Raw genomic sequence first — 18521 nt, 5'->3', positions numbered from 1 at the left:
AGAGGGCAGATCCATGATTTTTACCTGGACAGCTTTTAGGCAGCAAAAAGATCCTCTGTACTTTAAACACAGGCTCAAACTATCACAACTACACTGACAGCACTGAGCTCCCACATACCACAGCCAGACACATGCTTCCATCAAAAAACACAGCTTAAGGCCAAACTACTGGCATTGATGGGGATTTTAAAACATAAGACGCTCATTCACCATTTTAAGACTAACACATAACATTATTTACTTCACTGTGGATTACCACTGTCATTAAAATTTTGCGTTTACTGGATTTTACCGAACAAGTAAGGCGTGTTTCTTTGGCACTACTCTGCAGATACCACGTACACGCTTACAGTCAGCAACAGCTTTGGCATCTGCAAAAGCTACACAAAGCATAGTTTTACCAAAATAAAATTCCATACTGTTGATAATATATTAATTCCTCTAAAACACTTCAGAGTTCTGAAGACTGCATTTGTTTGTGCTCTGCATTAAAGAAACAGCCAAAGCTTTCCCAGACAACCCATATAACAGTTTGGTTGTAGCAGAGTAAAGAATTAGATGTAGAGTTAAGCAGAGATCTTTGATTTCTCCCTAAATAAACATCCATGAAGTTGCTATCAGACTTTCACTGTACTTTACAAAACTACATTAGGGAACAGCTTTACCAAACAAGTTGACTGATACTACACAACTCAGAGAATTTAGCAATTTAATAATAATAACCCTGTTTCAGAAAATGAGATGATTCTACTCCTCAGTAAAGATACACTGATAGCTTCAGAACAGTGTAATCCTTTGTGGATATTAACATCAACATGAAGTACTTACCCTTCAGCAGTAACTCTCTGCCATTTACAGTAATTTGTTTTACCATTATTCTTCCTTCTGCTCTTAGCACATGCTCTAATAAATGCCTTCTCTGTGAAGTCCTAAGGATCAGACAAGTTTAATATTGTATTCCCCAAAGAACTTTTCCTACCTCTGACAAACTGACTGCTGGCTGCAGTGCTCTGTAGGACTGATCTCTTTCAGGAAGCAAAAGGGTTTCTTAGAGAAAGCTAAGGCAACATTGATATACTCCTGGCATTATAATCCTTTCAACACTGAGAAAATATACAAATGTCAAGTTCTTACTGAAAATGCTTTTCCTGAAATCCGAATCCAGCCACATCTAAGAGGCACTTGGCCAGCTGTTTGCACACTTACTCAGAAAAGTGTTTGCCACAGATCTGCTGCTTGCTGAGTGCGGAATCAGACAGCATTTTAAAGCTGCTAATGCCATGAAGAGGCTCTGTGACGTTTGCCCTCCAGGCACTTCAAGTGAAAACAGTGATGTATTTCTTTCCATCTTCAATAATTTTTTACTATGATTACCCATTAGTGGATGAATCATATGAAAGATCACACACACACACAAAGCATCTGTATGATGAAATGGAGGTTTATATAAGATACAGAAGCAGATATTAACTTAATGATTCTAAGTAGTTCATAATTACCAGAACGCTATACATTCTGCTTGTTTATAAGGAGGTCCTTAAATCACACACACCACACTGAAACTATATCTACATTACCCAGTAGCTGTAACCACCAAGAATACCTCAGCGATTAAAAATGCCAAGTCACTTTTGAGAAATGGATTTAGGAACTCACATTGCTTAAGAGCTTTCATAATATAACTCTTCATCGCCAGCTGAAAAACACTATAAAAACAACCTTTGTACTTCACTGTAATCCACTTCAGAGGTTCTTTCATGTGGAACAACTCCAAATCGTTTCTCATGACTATCCTCCCTGAAACTCAGTCCCCTCACATGCATGAAGGTATCTCAGATAAGACACGCCCTGTGTCAAAACATAGGAAGAATCATTTTAGAATTTTCCCTGAAGAAAAACATTCTCAATTTCTCTGAAAGGCACCAAGCTATGTCTACGAGTCTGGCATACAGATTCCATGTGATATTCAATTCACTTCTCTCTCTGATATCAAAAAAGGGTTTCCAGCCCTGTACCCATTCAGTCTGTGCAGTAAGAAAGATGAACATACGTTAGAAAGAAAACATACCAAGAATAAAAGCCAACTGTATAAGCACAAGCCATTGAGTGAGAACAAGCAGCTGGGAACAGTGACCATTGAGTCAGTATTGTCACCAGCTCAAAAAATGTCCTACAGAGAGCAAGTAGAACTGAAGGAGATGTAAGCAAGAGTGCTAAATATCTCCAGACATACAGAAAGTAACTGAAAAAAAGGTTTAAATTAAAGGTTTAAATTACTTCGAGAATTTCAATGTATGTACACATTACACACTACATACTACACAATGTACGTAACAGACATTTACTATCCATTCCTGGAAGCCAGTGAGAAGACATCTATTTTATCTGTCAGTTTACTGTGAACCCCTGAATGCTTTATTTGTTGTCAGTTAACTCATACAAAAAGTGGAAACTATTAAATTTTTCTTGCATTTGAGTAGGACTTTGTTCCATGTGAAAACAGAGCATGCCAGAGACTTTTTTTTTTTTTTAACTAAGGGAAAGAAAAAAAGGAGAAAGACAAAAAAGAGCTAAGCGTGTATATGCTCCAAGGATGAAGAGTCAATCTTTCAGTGTGAAGTGCTACAAACATCCAAAACTCACTTGCAACTTTGGTCACATTACTTAAAGAACTCTGAAAACATCAAATTCAGCCTGAGACTTTCTAAACAAAGGAAGTCACTCCATCCCAAACAAAATTTTAGAGGGTGGAGAGCACTCTGGCATTGCACATACGATAACACATAGGATAAATAACAAACCACGTTCAAACACACAATTATAAAGAGCTCACAGGTCTTCCAAAATAGCACAACATACTGCACACTGTGTAACACAGCACAGAGCAAGACAAAGCCAGATACCTGGAAAAGCCACAGTGGCTTTTATCATTATTTTACAGAAAGTCCATCAGTTTGCAAGAGTATCAGAGCAAAATAAGAACAGCGTGTAGCTCACCAAAACTCTTCATGTGGCAACAGGTAACATGGGATCACTTCGCTTCTGCTCCACTGGTCAGGAATTAAATAAAGCACATGCAACAGAAGGTAAGTCAGAGGAAACTCAGGGACATCTAACAGTGAGCTTAGCCTACCTGCCAAACACGTGCTTCCACCACAAAAGACAGAATACAGTGTCTTCAAAAGGGCAAGGACAAAGCACCACCATTAAAATTATTCTCTGCGTGTTGCCTCCAGTTACAGCTTTAAAGCTCCCTGTATGTACACTAAAGGGCACTGTACAAAAAGGCAGATAATCATCCCGCCGTCTGGTTAGACAGCATTGGGATGTAGCAAATAAAGCTCAACTAGTCTTCTTGACATGTTTGGCTGCAATGCCCCTGAAACTAATCCATGACATCGCCACTACATTCTCTGGGACATATAGCCACATCAAAAGTAAATTGTTTGTTTCTGCTGGGGCAACGTAACTTGGATTTAAGTTACATCCATGCAGGAAATGAATTTGGCTAAGGTTGGCAAGGTTTTTCTGATGATGCTCTAGAAACAGCTCTGCTCTAGAGACCATGTCCCAGTACACAGTACAAAATACAAATTATGAATGTAGGGAAAGGAAGGGATCCTGGAGGGAGGCAATAGAATATCCTAAACCAGTTTTGGTGCTGAACACTTCATATCACAGAACAACAGACTGGACAGTAATAACAGGAACAGTAAAAAAAAGCAGAAAATATTTGTGAGCAGTAAGTTCTGAAATGAGACGTGCAAATCGATTAGGGAATCCCTACTTTTGTCCTATGCATCAAGTTTGAAAACAAATATATACTATAGCAACAGCAGCGAAAGGGAAGTCAGATATGTTACTTAGAGCTGAATCAGGACTGTCAAACTCCTGAATACAAAGGTAGAAAGCAGAAGAGAAACAGTAATGTGCTATTCTCCATCAGAGAGGGTGCAGCAGCTACACTGTCTTCTTGAATTGCTCCAAGTCCCAACCCAGACCTGACTTCCTCCATGAAAATCCAGAGGTGGACTTTACACACAGTGATTAAGCTCAGGGCTGCTCAGCCTGCAAGCAGGGACAGAGTCATGACACAAGGTAGCACTGCTATAGATAATTTTATGAAAAACAATTATACTCCAGGGCATAAAATTTGCGTTTTACTGCAGCAATCAGCAATTTAAAGTATGCAAAAGCACGTCTTAACAAGTTTCCTCTCCTTAAGAGTTACCCTAACTCTGCAGATGGGCAGCTTCTAATGGCATACCAGAAGAACGCTTCTTTCCCTTTGACATGGAAGTGAAAGGCAAATGTTCACTCTATTGCCTCACCGTAAGGAGATATCTGTGATGACTGGATGCTGTTCTAAACTCTTCAAACAAAAAATTGCTGGATACTGGAAGAGGAAAAATGAAGGATGGCAAATAAGCTGTAGAAAACAAATACAGTTTAATTCAGGCGTAATTAGCTTGAACCTATACATAGTACTGCATGCCTCTGTCCGAAACAGCCTGCATCATCCCTCCTCTCCCAGGATCTTGTTATACAATCTCTGCTGCAGTTCCCTGTAAGCCAGCTTCCAACATCAGCTTGCAGCTTTGATCCTAATTTTCAAAGCGATCAATGGATTGCATCCTAGTTATATGACAGACCACATGGCAGTCAATGAAAGAGTTGGGCTTCTAGGAGAACACAGGTCACTCGGGAGGCAAATTAAGGGTTCTGGATTCAAGTGGATAGACCCATGGGGCACATTTCCAGGTGACATTAGGCGAAGCCAGAACCTGAATAGCTCTGGAAATGCTGTTATGGCATGCCCTAAGCAGACCAGCTTCTTGCCATTGCACTCTGACCACCAGGACAAAGTTGGGATGATGTCTGTCCTCTCGCTAGTACTGGCATCTTCTCCCTCACCTCTCCCCCCAGCTGCCCTGCACAGCCTGGCACTGGCCTTTCACCATCTGCTTAGCAAAATGCCATTTCACTTACATCTCCAACAAGTCTTAGGCTGCCTCCCATGAGCAAAGACAGCTAACTTGGCAGTTTTGCCAAGCGATCAACCTTCCCCATTCATCCATAAGCTAATGAATGGAGCCAAAGTTCTTTTGGGTCAATTAGTGCTTTATCCTGCACATCTAACCCCACTTCTCTGTTCTACAGAGCAGAATGAAGATCAAAGGATGATTCAAAATATTCCACCAAGTACCTTTAATAGCAGCAAATATTTGGGAAAAAAAATGTATTCCTAGCACTGTCCTAACCCACACCTCTGTTGCTCAGACATGAATTAAGACTGCTGGGGGAAAAAAAAAAGTTTTCTTTTTTCCAGGCCAAACTTAATACCTACCACAAAAAAAAAAAAATACTCCTTTAACTCACGAACTTCATTTTATGGCTCAAAAGAGACAGTTTGAGAGGGCCACTCAGGACAAAGAGGCAGTTTGCAGCCTACAGAACAACCTCTGGATAGGTGTGCACTGGATGACAGAAAAGAGGGGACCTGTGCCACGTAACAGCATGTAAGACGCTATCACATCCAAAACCCTGAAGAGAAGCTAACCACACATGGATTATAAGATCTGTATTTTTCCTGGTCATGTAGATATTTTATATTTAAAGACAACATATTAAATATATCTCAAATATTTGATATTGCTGATATTTTTGGTGTATGGGTTTGTTATTTTACATTCATAAAAATAAGGTTTTGTCGGCTTTGCACTGACTACAGCAGCCAGCGTGAAAGATGCACAGTTCTCCATGTGTGACAAAAATCCAAGTATACTGAAAGAAATCATCCAAAGCAGCTCAGCTGAAAGAACAAAAGACAGTACTACTCACTACTAAGGGATCACTTGGCATCACTTAAACAGATGCCTATTGAAAACATATATGTAAGAAAAGGGATTCATAAAATCAAACAGCAAAAATACTGAAACTTTCTTATCTGTGAAAATGCAAATCAGCTTAGTACAGTACAACATCCAAAATTTCTAATTTAAAGCTTATTACAGACAACACAAACATTCCTAAAATGTAATTCCAGTAGACTTCAGATCTTAAAATGGTGCTTTTTTTTTTAATCCGTAGCTCATATAACAAAGTATTTCCAAAAACAAATGAAAAAACCTTTAACCAATGGGTTTAAGATACAAAACCCTTGATCAAATAAGTCTTGCACCAGTGGATTGGTAATAGCAATTTTGCTGAAATGTAAAATCAGTCTGCATATTAAGTTATTTCTTACATTGTAGTCAAGAGCAGATGTAAATTTTTAACCTGGTCTTGGAAGGGAAAAACTCACCAAATGCAGCTTTGCTCTTTCTGTGGCACTGTGTGTCCCCCATTCTCTTACATGTACTTAAAAAGAAAGCACTGATCACCAAGAGTGATTTTCTTCCAAGTTTTTGTTCTTCTTCAACTTCAGTGAATGACACTTACTGTGTTTGGCTACATTTCCTCCTCAATGAAGCTGCAAAGTTACTTTGTCATCATTCCACATGTAACTTTAGAGCAAAAGTCAAATTTAAACTTTACAGTTAAGAGCATGCGAAAATGTATTCCTTCATTTTGCTGTAGCCGGGGATGAGGGGAGAAAGGAAACGTCACTATTTTCTTTAAGGAAGTGAAACGCTGCAGAAATTTGCAAGGGCAAATTGAATAAAAAAACACAGATCAGTTTTACTTGTCAGAGAGACAGGTACCACAAATACAATGGAGGAAACCCAAAACCTGATTTGAATTCCTTTAGGAGAGTGCAGAAATTGAATCAAAGACAGAGCTCCAGCTTATTTAAAAAAAAATTAAGAAAAAGAGCTTCATTGAGACTTAGTTTGAAGCTCAGCAAGTCAAAAGGAGCAAGCATTTGCAGATGGAGTAAGATAGAAAATCCATGTCTTTTCACATATAGCTGCTTAGCCTTCTGATACAGGTGTTCTCCTAAGCACAAAAAAAGTCAGCAGCCACAAAAGACAGCTGGTGGCTATTTTTTTTTTGTATCTTCTCTTATTTTTTGCAACCTACAGACCCACACACAGCTACAGGAGTTGCCTTCAGCTTACTTAGACACAGCCTTCGCTGAGCTTTTCCAAATAACTCAAATACCAAAGAACCCACAAAAAGGGCTATGTTTTTCTATATTTAGTTAAAGTCTCCTGGCAGCCGGCAGCTAGCACCAAGGTCCCCTTAGTGCCGGACAGCTGCTGCCTCACCAGCTCTGTCTTAATCACAGCACTAGTTGGAGGTATGAGAGACATGCTTAACAAAATTAACAGTTCATGCAGTAATGTGAACTTTTTTCTTTCCCTGGCAAGCATTTTTATGGATGAGTTAAACCTGACAAGACCACACGCTACTAAAAAAAGATCAAGAAACTTGAGGTATCCACCAGGGACTCCATGAAAACAAGTCACACCAGATCTCGCAGCAAATCTCAGAAAAATGGTTTTGCTTTCGGGTTGCAATCTCCTTCCCCCACCCAAGTGTTATACACAGCTAATCATCTCACAAAGCACTTCTCCACTTTCATTTTTCACATTCCACATGCTTATCTTTCCTTATCTGAAGCAACAGTCCACTTATCTATGCACCTGTATACTGAAAAAGCATGCTGGAGTTTGGCACTGCTATCTGTGTTGTGCTAATTGCCAATTGCACAAGCAGAAAAAAATACTGGGCTTCACAAGGATAACTGTGCTGCTAAGACCCCTTTCAGGATCTGCATTTCCAATGATAACAATTGCTGTGTATCCTAATTATGTTCATAGTAGAGGATAATAACTCAGATCAAAGTATCTCAAAACCACCTCTAAATAAAAGGAACAAATACCGACATATTCAGCACTCATGGGACACCTTTAAAATCTCCAAATTCACACAGAGAGGGGAAAAATGTGATGCAAAGCTGGGCAGAACAGGAAAAAAAAAACACCTTTCCTCATCAAAATACAATTAGATTGAATAAGATACAGAGAAATCTGTATCATTTTCATCAGACAACAGTGAACAAATCACCAGAGAAGACAGATGACTGACATTAGTATATTTCTCTTCTCAAGTGACTTTTCTCCCAAACTGTTATGAGTTCCTGCCTTGACTCCTCCCCAGGTCCCCTCTTGCATGACTTCTTTCTACAGTTTCGAGGCAACAGAAATAACGCTGAAGATGCACGTGTTACAGAGGTTATGCAAAAATATACTGCTATGTCTACTGTAACAGCATCATTTACCCACAGTGCTACTAGCACAAGTCCTGGTTTGAACTTAAGATAACCTAAAATATATTTGGACACGTATTTTTATCACTGCTATTTAGCTGCAATATCTAATTTGTTATTGACTAATTTTATCTTGTGTCTGGACTTTGCCAAAACATCTATGTATAAGAATTAAGAGCTTTGCAGAGGGATTTTTGAATGATTTATGCATCTCCATTAAAGGTATCTTTAGATATACTTTATGTAAGCTTCAATTCAACTCTTGCAAACAACTTAAAACCTTCACTATTCAGTTACCACATATTAAAAAGCAGTGACTTGGGAAGAAGTAAAAATTCACTGCTTTCACAGCAGAACCTCCTTTATCCATCTTCTCCGGTTCAAAACCAGCCTAACCTACTGCTGCACAAGCACACCGTACGTACCAATGCAGACTGTAAGCATGAGGAAAAGGTCTCAAGTCTAGTTAGAAAACTGTGGGCTGAAAGAAAGCCATGTGATAACTGGAACATAAGCAGAGCAATTCATTGGCAAAACCCAAGGGTGGCAGCTGACCAAAGTTGGTTAGTGACACCAAGCTGATTAGTGTCTCATTTCCACAAACAAAAGTCACAGGAGGATAAATAACTTCCCTTGGGCCACATGACACTGTTGCACTTCGGTTAACAGGGTGCGCAATCACCGTAAAGCTGAGATTCCTGTTAAAGCAAAGCTTATTTGTTTTTTTTGTAGGGTTTTTAACCACTATTCAGTCCCCCCTTCCTTTTTTTTTTTTTTTTTTACCCTGTGTACCCAAGCTAACACGCTTGCGTTGTTTCAAAGACTGAAGAGATGCCAAATTCACATTTTCATCCCTGTCAAACCATAAAGCAGGGTTCACGTGTTTGTCATAGGATCACAGGATAATTCCTTGTGCTTCTTTTTCTAAACGGAAGATGTCAAATTCTATTACAACCGCTGACTGTAGGAAGGACCTACTTTGAAGAAAAATGCTGGTTTTATTCACAAGCAAGCAGTGAAGCTATCTGGGAAGGGTGAATTGTTACACACTGACCAATATTGTCTTATGCAAGGGTTTGATGAGAAATTCTTATTGCAGAATGGCTTCACCTCTGTGTTGCTTAGGTGACACCACATCACTTAATATCCCAAATAATGCAGAACTCAGAGAAAAAGCATTCACAAACAAGACCATGAAAAAGGTTGGAGTAAAAAGGTCAGAGAGAAATGAGAATCCATCAGAACTGTAAACTTAAGAGATTGTGCAAGGAGTATCTGAACAACAGATCTGCTACTTTGCACACGGCTAGAGACCAGCTATAAGCAGTTATATTACCGTGATAAATCACAGACTTGAAGGGCCATATCATTACGCAGTCACTTTAACCCATCCCCAATCAACTGAGCAACCCAAAGAAGTCTTTAAATGTCTTGAAATAATGTTCTGAGCAGCAAGCCACTTAAAAATTTCCCTGAAGAAAATTCAGCAGTCCCTTATACCAACTGTGGCCCTACTTGACTGCAGATAAAGAATGGACAATTGGCGTTGTTCGGGCAGCTCTGCGTGCATTCTTGCAGTGCCAACATGAATCATGTTCACTTTGATGGGGCCACAACCCAGAACTGTCAACCCGCATTTAAGTCAAACAAACTTTACCTTATCTAGAATCAGAGATATCACCAACATCAACCGGTCCCACCATGAGTCCCTCAATCTGCTGCCACAGAAAGCTCTGGAAGGTCCCTCTCTTTGCTCCACATTGCAGGCGCTAAGCAGCTGTAAGATACTTGGCCTCCAACAGGAGCTTCCCATCCCTACCAGGTCCTATTTTCGACTCTTCCCCCGGTAGGCGAGGCTCCTGCTCTCTGCATAGGATACGGAAGGAAGCACCAAGAATAACACGGGGTGTGGGGGGGAGTTCAGATTCCCCTCTGCAGAGCCATAAAACCAGGAAACCTAGGAAGAGATCAAAAAGGCAGTGGGGAAGAACACTCTTGTCAGTACAGGTAGGTACGAAACGTATCTGTATACGCATAGCCTGAGGATATGAAACAACACTTAATTACTGTGAAAGTAAATTAAAAAATATAAGACAGTTATAGTTCAAACAGAAACAGGACTTAACTACTGTACATTAATGGAGATGTTATCAGATATTTATCAGTTTTAAAATAAAGAGACTGAGCTAACTTCCAGCAGCATGGCTCTGTGTGCTGCAGAGACCAGAGCTTGCCAAGTACCAACAGACTGGGACAGGGAGCTGAACATCTTTAAGCGCGCTGCTTGCCCACACCCTACAGGCACTCTGATATCCAAACAACAGGCAGCTTCAGCTGACCTTCCTTCATCCACCATGGCAGCAGCTTCCACAAGTCCCTCTTACCAGCCAAAACTAATGAGCAGAGAAACAACTTGCACAGATGGGTAAAAATCATCTATTATTGTCATACACATTAACTATATGTTAAGTAACCCGGACTTCAAATACACCTGTTTATAGAGTAAAGTCAAGGCCCTACACAGCCTTTAGGGCTAGCACCTCAACTTGTCTGTGAAAACTGACAAGTCAGGAAGGACATTTGCCTTTCATGAGTCCAAAATGTGCATGCTAGAAAAAAAAACAAACAGAATAGACATTAGGTCTATATGAAATCTAAAATCCCTTTGAGAACTATGAAAAAAAAAAAAAGACAAGGTATATATTGGAGATGGGAGACCAAATTCACAGAGAACCAACGAGAATGCCAAGCTAGGAACTGGATATTGATCTCACAATATCTGAGTATCACTCAGCAAAACAACCCTTTTCTCCTCCTTGCGCGCAGGCCTGAATAGCGCAGGCTCCCTTTAGGGATTATCATGCATCCCATAACACTGGCATTATGAAAGGTTTGACTGCACAGGCAAAGAGGAGCAGGCCAGGTGTTTACTGATTTTTCTTTTGTTGCCTAGAATCATGCGTGATTCACAGAGGGCAAGTCAGATTCACGTGCTGAGCCCACGGGAAGATCCTCTTCCCAAAGGCTACAAGACTAAACACAACCAAAGCAGAGAAAACATAACAGACACCGCAAACAGCTGAAATAACCTTTTAGAAGAATCACTCCACTCTCCACATCTAAGCGTTCTTCCTTTGCTCGTTGGAAACACTCACTGCATTTACACTGAAAAACACCAAGACAGGCTGAGCATTGACACTAGTTACCTAGATAAAAAAAACATGCTCCTCACCGCCCCAGATCCCTTCCCAGTGATATGGTTCCCTTCTGCAATCGGAATACATTAACCGCTAACAAAAAGCGGCTCTGCCCAAGAGGAGCCACCCCGCCACAACACATTTGCTGTAGCATCCAGGGCCCGGTTTCACACCTTGCTGGCCAGACGCCTTCCTTGAGATGACAGCAGCATGAAAAGCAGTGCCTTCGCTGCATTTCCTATCCCTCCTCTCTCCGGGACTGGAAATATCGGAGCCTATCCCTATCTCCCCGCACCCTCATCGCCTGCGGGAAGCCCGATAACGGCAGCGGCCCCGCTGCGCCCCGAGCTAGCGAGGGGGAGCCCCCGGGGCGGATCTCCCCGGGGAGGATCTCCAGGGCTGGCAACGCCGGAGGAGCCGGGGGCCGTCTTTGTGTGCCGCGGCGAGGCGGAGCCGGGCGGGGGAACCGCGCTCGCCCCGCCAGGGACCGGCACCGGCCCCGGCAGCCACAGCCCGGCCCTGCCCGCTCACCGTCGGAGCTGACGGTGTCGTAGGAGTCCGCGGCGGCTGGGGCGGCGGCCGGCTCTCGATAGTCCACCCAGCTGAGCCCCTCCACGCTGTCGTAGTCGGCGCGGTGCTTGTCCTCCACCGGCACCACGGTGAAGTGCGGCATGGCTGCCGGGGCTCCCCGCGGCACGGCGGCCAGGCAGGCGGGACGCGGCGCGGAGCCGGCGGCGCATTCCTGCCCCGTGCGGTCACTTCCTCTCAGGAAACCGCGCTCCTCAACTCCACCCATTCCCCTCCGAAGCGCCGGGGCGGCGAGGAGAAGCGAGGCGAGGAGAGGCGAAGCGAAGCGAGGCGGAGCGGCGGCCGCCGCCCCCGGGGCCGGCGGGAGGGCCGGGGCCGCCCCGCAGCGAGGGCTGGGCGCGGAGGAGGGGCCGGGGGCGGTGCGGAGGAGGAAGAGGAGAACGAGGAAGAGGAGGAGGAGGAAGAAGAAGAAGGGGGTGCCCTGACAGGAGCTGGGCCCCGAGGGCGGCGGGGCGCGGTGTGGGCTCAGCATTGCGGGGGGAGGGATTCACCCCCCCGGCCTGGCCGCCATTTGCTGGGCGGGAGCCATGAGGGGAGGGCGGTGGCTAGCCCGGGGGGTGGCAGGGTGGGAAGCCCCGGTCCTCAACTGATCGGCACCGGCTTAATTAAAGGCATCGACTTAATTAAAAGCACATCTAGAGCCTTTACAGGAGCTGTCGCCAAGCTTAGATGCGGCAGCTGTCCCTGTCCCTGCTTCCTATGCTGGGGGTGGCAGCGGGGTGGTTCTTGGGCTTGCCCCTCTCCGCCTCGCTCCCTGCTCTGGTTGTAAAACGCTCAGAAATAACGAGGCAAGCCCCAGGGAGACGGGAAGCATGACTGCACAAAAGGGGCTGGAGGGGCCGAGGAGCGAAATACTCCTCTTGGGAGAGCTGAATGCCAGCTAGACCCAGCGTATTTCCAGCCACATGCAAAGCAGACAGTTGCTAAGGCAGCAGACTGCAGGGGCAGATGAAGTGTGGCCCCGCTGCTGAAACAGGGCCTGGGAGCCAGGGCTCCCCCATTGTTAGGTCCCACTAATGGGGGCAGTGGGGTCTGCCAGCCCTCCGGCAGCCCCACCGGATGCCTGGGTGGCGGCAGGGTCTGTAAAGCCCAGGGCATGCCAGCCCCTCAACCCCTCGTCCCTCAGGGAGCAGAATTCAATTTGGCCTTCACATTTGAAAGAGCACTGGCGCCAGGGCTGGGCATCTTGGCCTTCGTTTTGCATAAGGCATCCTTCGCGTGGCATTTAAAGATGAATTAATAGTTGATAATGCTATTTATTGTCCGCGTTTGAAAGCTAGCCTTGAAAGTAAAAGGATCCCTTCTTAATGCATTATGTAATCACCGGAGGAAAAAAGCTCTAGAGAACAGTTCATGCATTTTTCTCTGGACTATCAACTCAAACTAATTCTGTAGATTTTTGATTAGAAATAAGCCTTATTCAAGAAATCTGTGTACAGTGACAAGGCAATCCAGTGCTGATGGAAGTTTTGTTCTCAAAATGTATGGGAGTCTCTGTGAGGATATAAGCCCTAGAGCAGAGGAAGAGAATAAGACTATTTCAGCATTTCCTGTACTCAGATGAACCTTATCTCTAGCTTTTGGAATTTGTCCTGCCTTTTTCACAAAGCAACCCCCAGGTTACCTGGGGAAAGAAAAACGTGTAATGAGCAAGAGAGAAACAACCAAGAGGGAAAGTGCTTTGTTCACAACTAATAGGTCTACTCTTAATTAGGTGGGGTTTGAAATAAACAAGGAGGATCCGTGCTGTGGAGTGGCTGCTGCCAAGGGGTTACAGGTCTCTCAGTTTACTTAGACCACCTCTGGGAAAAGCCAGAACAATTATACCTCCTAGCATTGATCAGACAGGTGGAAAGACTTCTAAGACTTCTGTGTTTTTTTCATGTAACCTACATTTTACTTGTGTCTTTTTGCTCAGTTAAGGAAGACAACGATTTATCTTCATGTGACCATGTGTATCAATAAAAGCCGTGATAGTTTTGGGGGAGAAACAAAACATTTTCTTCTATTCAAAACTCATGATTATCTCTATGATCAAGGGTGAGATTCTTTTTCCCAGTAGCCCTAAAATTAGTACATCTGTGTATATGATCGCACTGAGGTCTGTGAAGTTTACTAACAATTTCTGCAGGTGGGCAAGGTAGACCAATTTTGAGAATTTAGAAAGCATTTCTGTTGATGTTAGAAGCATTACCACTGACAGGCTGGAAACACACTGGTGTGCCACTTAGTCTACTGTCTTATTTCCAGCAATATTTTTTCTCTCACAGGAATGCAGAACAATTGACCAAAAAGTAGCATTTTCTGTTTAACACCCTGAGGCTGAATTATGTCTCATTAGTGTTTGTAAGTACGATATAATAATCTAGAGTCCACCAAGAAAACAAGTGGAAAATTATTACTTGATAGGGAACAAAGAATTATATATAGAAAGGCAAGATGAGAACTTACCATTAAGCAACTTAGTTCTTGCTGAGTCTTCTGTCTTCTTTCCTGTTTTCGACTTTCTAAAGCTTTTGAGTGAAAGGGTCTGGTCTTAGTAAACTGTTCTAGAAAAAGGAGACAGGGATTATAAGAAGCACGCTTGAAGAGTTAAGGTTTTTGCAGTCATGCTTATTCAGGAGGAAGAATTAAACTGGGCACTTCCTCCTCATCTTGCATTTGAAAGCAGATTTGGCAAGGAGTTGTCTGTCTTTAGGTACCAAAATGCATTCCGTCCACTACAGATTAGTTTAGTATCATGAAATCAATGGAACTGAAATTGTACCCCATGAGGAAAAAAAAATCAAGCTTCTCCACATATACTGGCAACTCCCCTCTCTGGAATGGAAACTATATCCAAATGTCTTAGGAGAGAATTTGGCCCTAGGAAACTATTCATTGAAGCAAAAATATTTCTTTTGTCTAAAGACAATGACTTTTCTGGCTTGTAGACTTGTAGACAGTCCATATTTAAAGATAAGAAGTTATCTGTCCATATCAACTTTGGTTTTTTGGTATTTGGGTTGCAAGAGAAAAATTTCAAGCTGGATAATTGACTTTTTTTTTTTTCTGAGTATGAATACTGATAGTTACTTCTAAATGGTATGAGTAGCCATCGCAAGCTGAAAAGTCCTCTGATGCAAACATGAACTGGAATGAAACAAGGTAATTTAGAATTCTACAGCATTTACATGAGACCATGTTGTTATCTCTCATTAAATAACAGGGATGAAAATTACCTGCTTGCAACAAAGCTAAATAGAATTTGGGATTACACTTTAGGGTACGCACTGGTCAGTGAAAACAAACCAAAAAAAGAGCAGAGAGAATAATATTAACTCCCCTTCTCTCAATGAAACAGAAAAATTGCTCTGCTGAAACGAAGTCTGGTGGTTTCACTGGGAAAAATGTTGACACCAGCATAGCAGAATCAAGTCTCATTAGGTAAGAAAAGGCCTGAATTTTGGTACTCTAGTTAACACCATCAGTGAAGTCAGCACCCTTAAGATCAGCAACTCCATGATCATTTCCTCTGTGACAAACCATCAAGAACTGCTTTTTGAAATTATTATCTACAAACTATATAAGCAGAGACACTATATAGTTCCTATGTAGTAAGTCACTGCATAATCATGAACTACTTCAAGCCGGTGTAAGCTTCCAGCTGAAAGGTCACTATGCTTCCACAATAAAAATTGTTATTCAACTCAAAGAAAAAAGTTGTATGAGAAACTCTGAGTCTTCTGGAAGGGTAGTTCAGTAAACTGCTGAAGACCCTGCTATAAATCCTCAGGGCTGGCAAGCAATATACCTTGAACACCTTTTATTACAGGTGACAACACTCAAGTATTAAAGAAAAAGGAAAAAAAAAAAAAAAAGGCTTGGCTTTTACAGCCCAGCATGAGATAGTGGCTGCACACCACACCGGCAGTTGACTTACAAGTGTTTTATCCTGTCCCTGCCAGATGACAATTCACAGGTTCTGGTGTGGTGCTCTTATAGTCATCCTAGGAGAAAATGAACACAGAATTAATATCAGCACTACCAAACAGCCTGACTTATTCCTCACAAGGGGTTGTAGTACATGCATTGGAAGGCCCTTATAAATGAGCTCCAGAGTATTGTTAGCTTACAGACTTTGAATACATGATGTTAACTTCAATTAAACAACAAAACGTAACACCGTTTTGTCTCCTTGTCAATGAAAGTGATTTGCAATTTGTTTAAGGATAAGAAGACCCAGCATTTGAAACTACGTTTGAGGACAACTTTTCTTATCTTCCCTTTTTCCTGAATTTAATGGGGAAATGCCTAATTAAAATACATACATAAACAAACATTTCTAGCTAGGAAACTCAAGGCCAAGTGAAAATTATCATCATATAAAAAGAAACATGGCATGCAGTTACAATTCAGATGATGAAAAATTTTTAAATTCATGTGTAAAACTGTATTACTTCTAACATTGTTCGGATTGCTTTGTAGCAATGTGATATCACAGAAAGCTTTAAATGAAAGTAGAAGTTTAAATGAAAGCAGAAAGTTTAAATGAACTTTCTCTAAATGAAGCTTTGAAATGCCTCATTGGTACAGTAACCTGCCCGATTATTGACATTGCTGTTGAGTCTTGTTTGTGTCCCCAGGCTGAACGCACAGCCTGCTTAGAGCTTTATGCGCAGGATGCACTGGTCTAGAACCTGAGAGAGAACATCCATAACTGCGTTATCCAAAATACCTAAAACTCCTTGAGTAGAATACCTGCATTGGGATGTTTTAAATAACAATCATACTGTATCTCTGTTAATACAGACCAGTATAGTGCATCCCTCTTCTTTGTCAGTGGGACAAGCTCTGAACCTATATTTGGAACTACAGGAAATTTCTAAACCATGTGTCATGAAAAGTATTTCTGAGATATCCTAGATCATTGAGTTAGTAGCTGGATAGTGGCCCAGAAAAAATATATTCCAGCTAGAACAGAAATAGGGTTTTGGTTAGAGGACACACTTGCAGATTTGTACACAGCACAGTTCTAACAATTATAAAAATAAACAAACAACAACAATTTGGATAACTGAAGTCCTGCTCAGATTATCTCCCATACAGCTAGGGCACAAAGCCCTGACACCTGGAGGAATTAAATACTTGAAAGTTTTAAAGCCAACGACTTTTTAAAACACAAATACAGATATTTAAATTTTGCAAATGCTGCTCCACTACAAGCCAGAAGTATCCTACTGGGGCTATGATGGTGTTTGCTCCAAGGAATTCAAACAGTTGTTGCAGGGAATCCAGATGCTCCCCTTCCTGTTCGGCTGGAATATGCACAGTGGGTCCATAACTATTATTTACAGTTTAAAAGGATTTTTTCCCACTTAAGTGGAACTTGGGTGACAAGTAGCCCAGAGCTGACCATCAGAAAAACTAGCAAAACAAAAAACATGCCACTGCCAAGGTACAGCTTCCCCCAACAAGAGGCTTGGCAGAAGTCCTGCAAGTTCATGGCCAGAATTTCACCCCAGTGAACTTCCATTTTCAGCACATTCCTGCTCCTCCACATCCGAGGATCAAACCAGCTTTATGAACAAAGCAAGCCGGAAACTGACAACCTGGCTGCAAAGGTTTCTCCCTGACAAAGACTGGCATCTAGTTCGTCCTCAACAAAGATGAGCAGTCACTGCGAGAAGCCCTTTGGAGAGGACCACAATATGTACATCCATGTGTGAAGAACTGGGGACACAAGAGTAAGAGCTTATGGGAGATGCAACGTACAATCCTCTGCATGCCATTTCCAGATGGAAGATAAGGCAAGAAAATGTCGTGTTATATTTATACAAGAGTTGGTGTGTTAACTGCAACTGAAAATGTTGCTGTTCTCCTAGAAAATACGCCACAGCTTAGGCATTAAAAGACCACCAGAGGACACTATGGTGCCACTTACATTCAAAATTTATTTACTTCAAGAAACTTCTCACCTCACGTTTTAAAGTTACTCATAACTGTATTTGGTGCATCAAATAGACATTTTCTACAAAGATGCATTAAACTCATCTTTAGACAGTGAAAAATCACCAACTTGTTTTCTTTTTCCCCTCAAATTCAGGTTCTGCACATTCAAATAAGAAGAGCTGGATCATTTTTTTCTCTACTAAAACTGCTAAATATTGCAGTAATTTTCAGGGTAGGATTAAGATGCTGGAAAAATACTATTCAGGGTTTATTGCATTTTTTTTCCTTTGTTCTTTCTTTTTTTTTTTTTAATGAGCATTTTTCAGTTCAGTTACATTTTTAGCATGGATAGATTTGACATGATCTATTTATTTTCAATAAAAGGCTCCAAGAAGAAACTGAGCACAGGGTTACCCAAGATTCTTTAGATGTTCTGAGTTTATCTACAGGAGGATACTCAGGAAAATGAAGCCAAATGGGCTTTTCAAAGCTGTATTAAACTTTTTTTTTGCAAACATTTTTATTCATACTAAAGGCACCTTCATTTGATTTGTCTGGCAAAACTTGCCTTAACTTCAGTTTTAATCTTA

The 18521-nt window shown here is 41.9% G+C and overlaps 1 protein-coding gene and 2 long non-coding RNA genes across 4 annotated transcripts in view; 1 reads left to right on the top strand and 2 right to left on the bottom strand.

Moving 5' to 3' along the window:
- SLC12A4 (solute carrier family 12 member 4) overlaps nt 1-12322 on the bottom strand; it is a 50363-nt gene extending 38041 nt beyond the window's left edge. The window contains exon 1 of one of the 2 annotated variants that reach the window (XM_040571517.1): nt 11944-12322. In XM_040571517.1, coding sequence (XP_040427451.1) covers nt 11944-12208 — 265 coding nt within the window. In that variant the 5' untranslated portion in view covers nt 12209-12322. The remainder of the gene's footprint in view (nt 1-11943) is intronic. The other variant, XM_040571515.1, reaches the window with a different exon arrangement.
- LOC121076888 lies at nt 1294-5243 on the bottom strand. The gene is made up of 3 exons (XR_005823779.1): nt 4332-5243; nt 2998-3050; nt 1294-1848 (listed from the first exon to the last, which is right to left on the bottom strand). It is a non-coding gene; the product is annotated as an uncharacterized LOC121076888 (long non-coding RNA).
- Nucleotides 12275-18050, top strand: LOC121076887. The gene is made up of 2 exons (XR_005823778.1): nt 12275-14346; nt 15057-18050. It is a non-coding gene; the product is annotated as an uncharacterized LOC121076887 (long non-coding RNA).
- The last annotated feature ends 471 nt before the right edge of the window (nt 18051-18521 follow it).

The sequence above is a fragment of the Cygnus olor genome, chromosome 12 (genome assembly GCF_009769625.2).
Source record: "Cygnus olor isolate bCygOlo1 chromosome 12, bCygOlo1.pri.v2, whole genome shotgun sequence".
In the NCBI taxonomy this organism is placed as follows: Eukaryota; Metazoa; Chordata; class Aves; order Anseriformes; family Anatidae; genus Cygnus; species Cygnus olor.
This window is presented reverse-complemented; position numbering and strand designations above follow the sequence as displayed.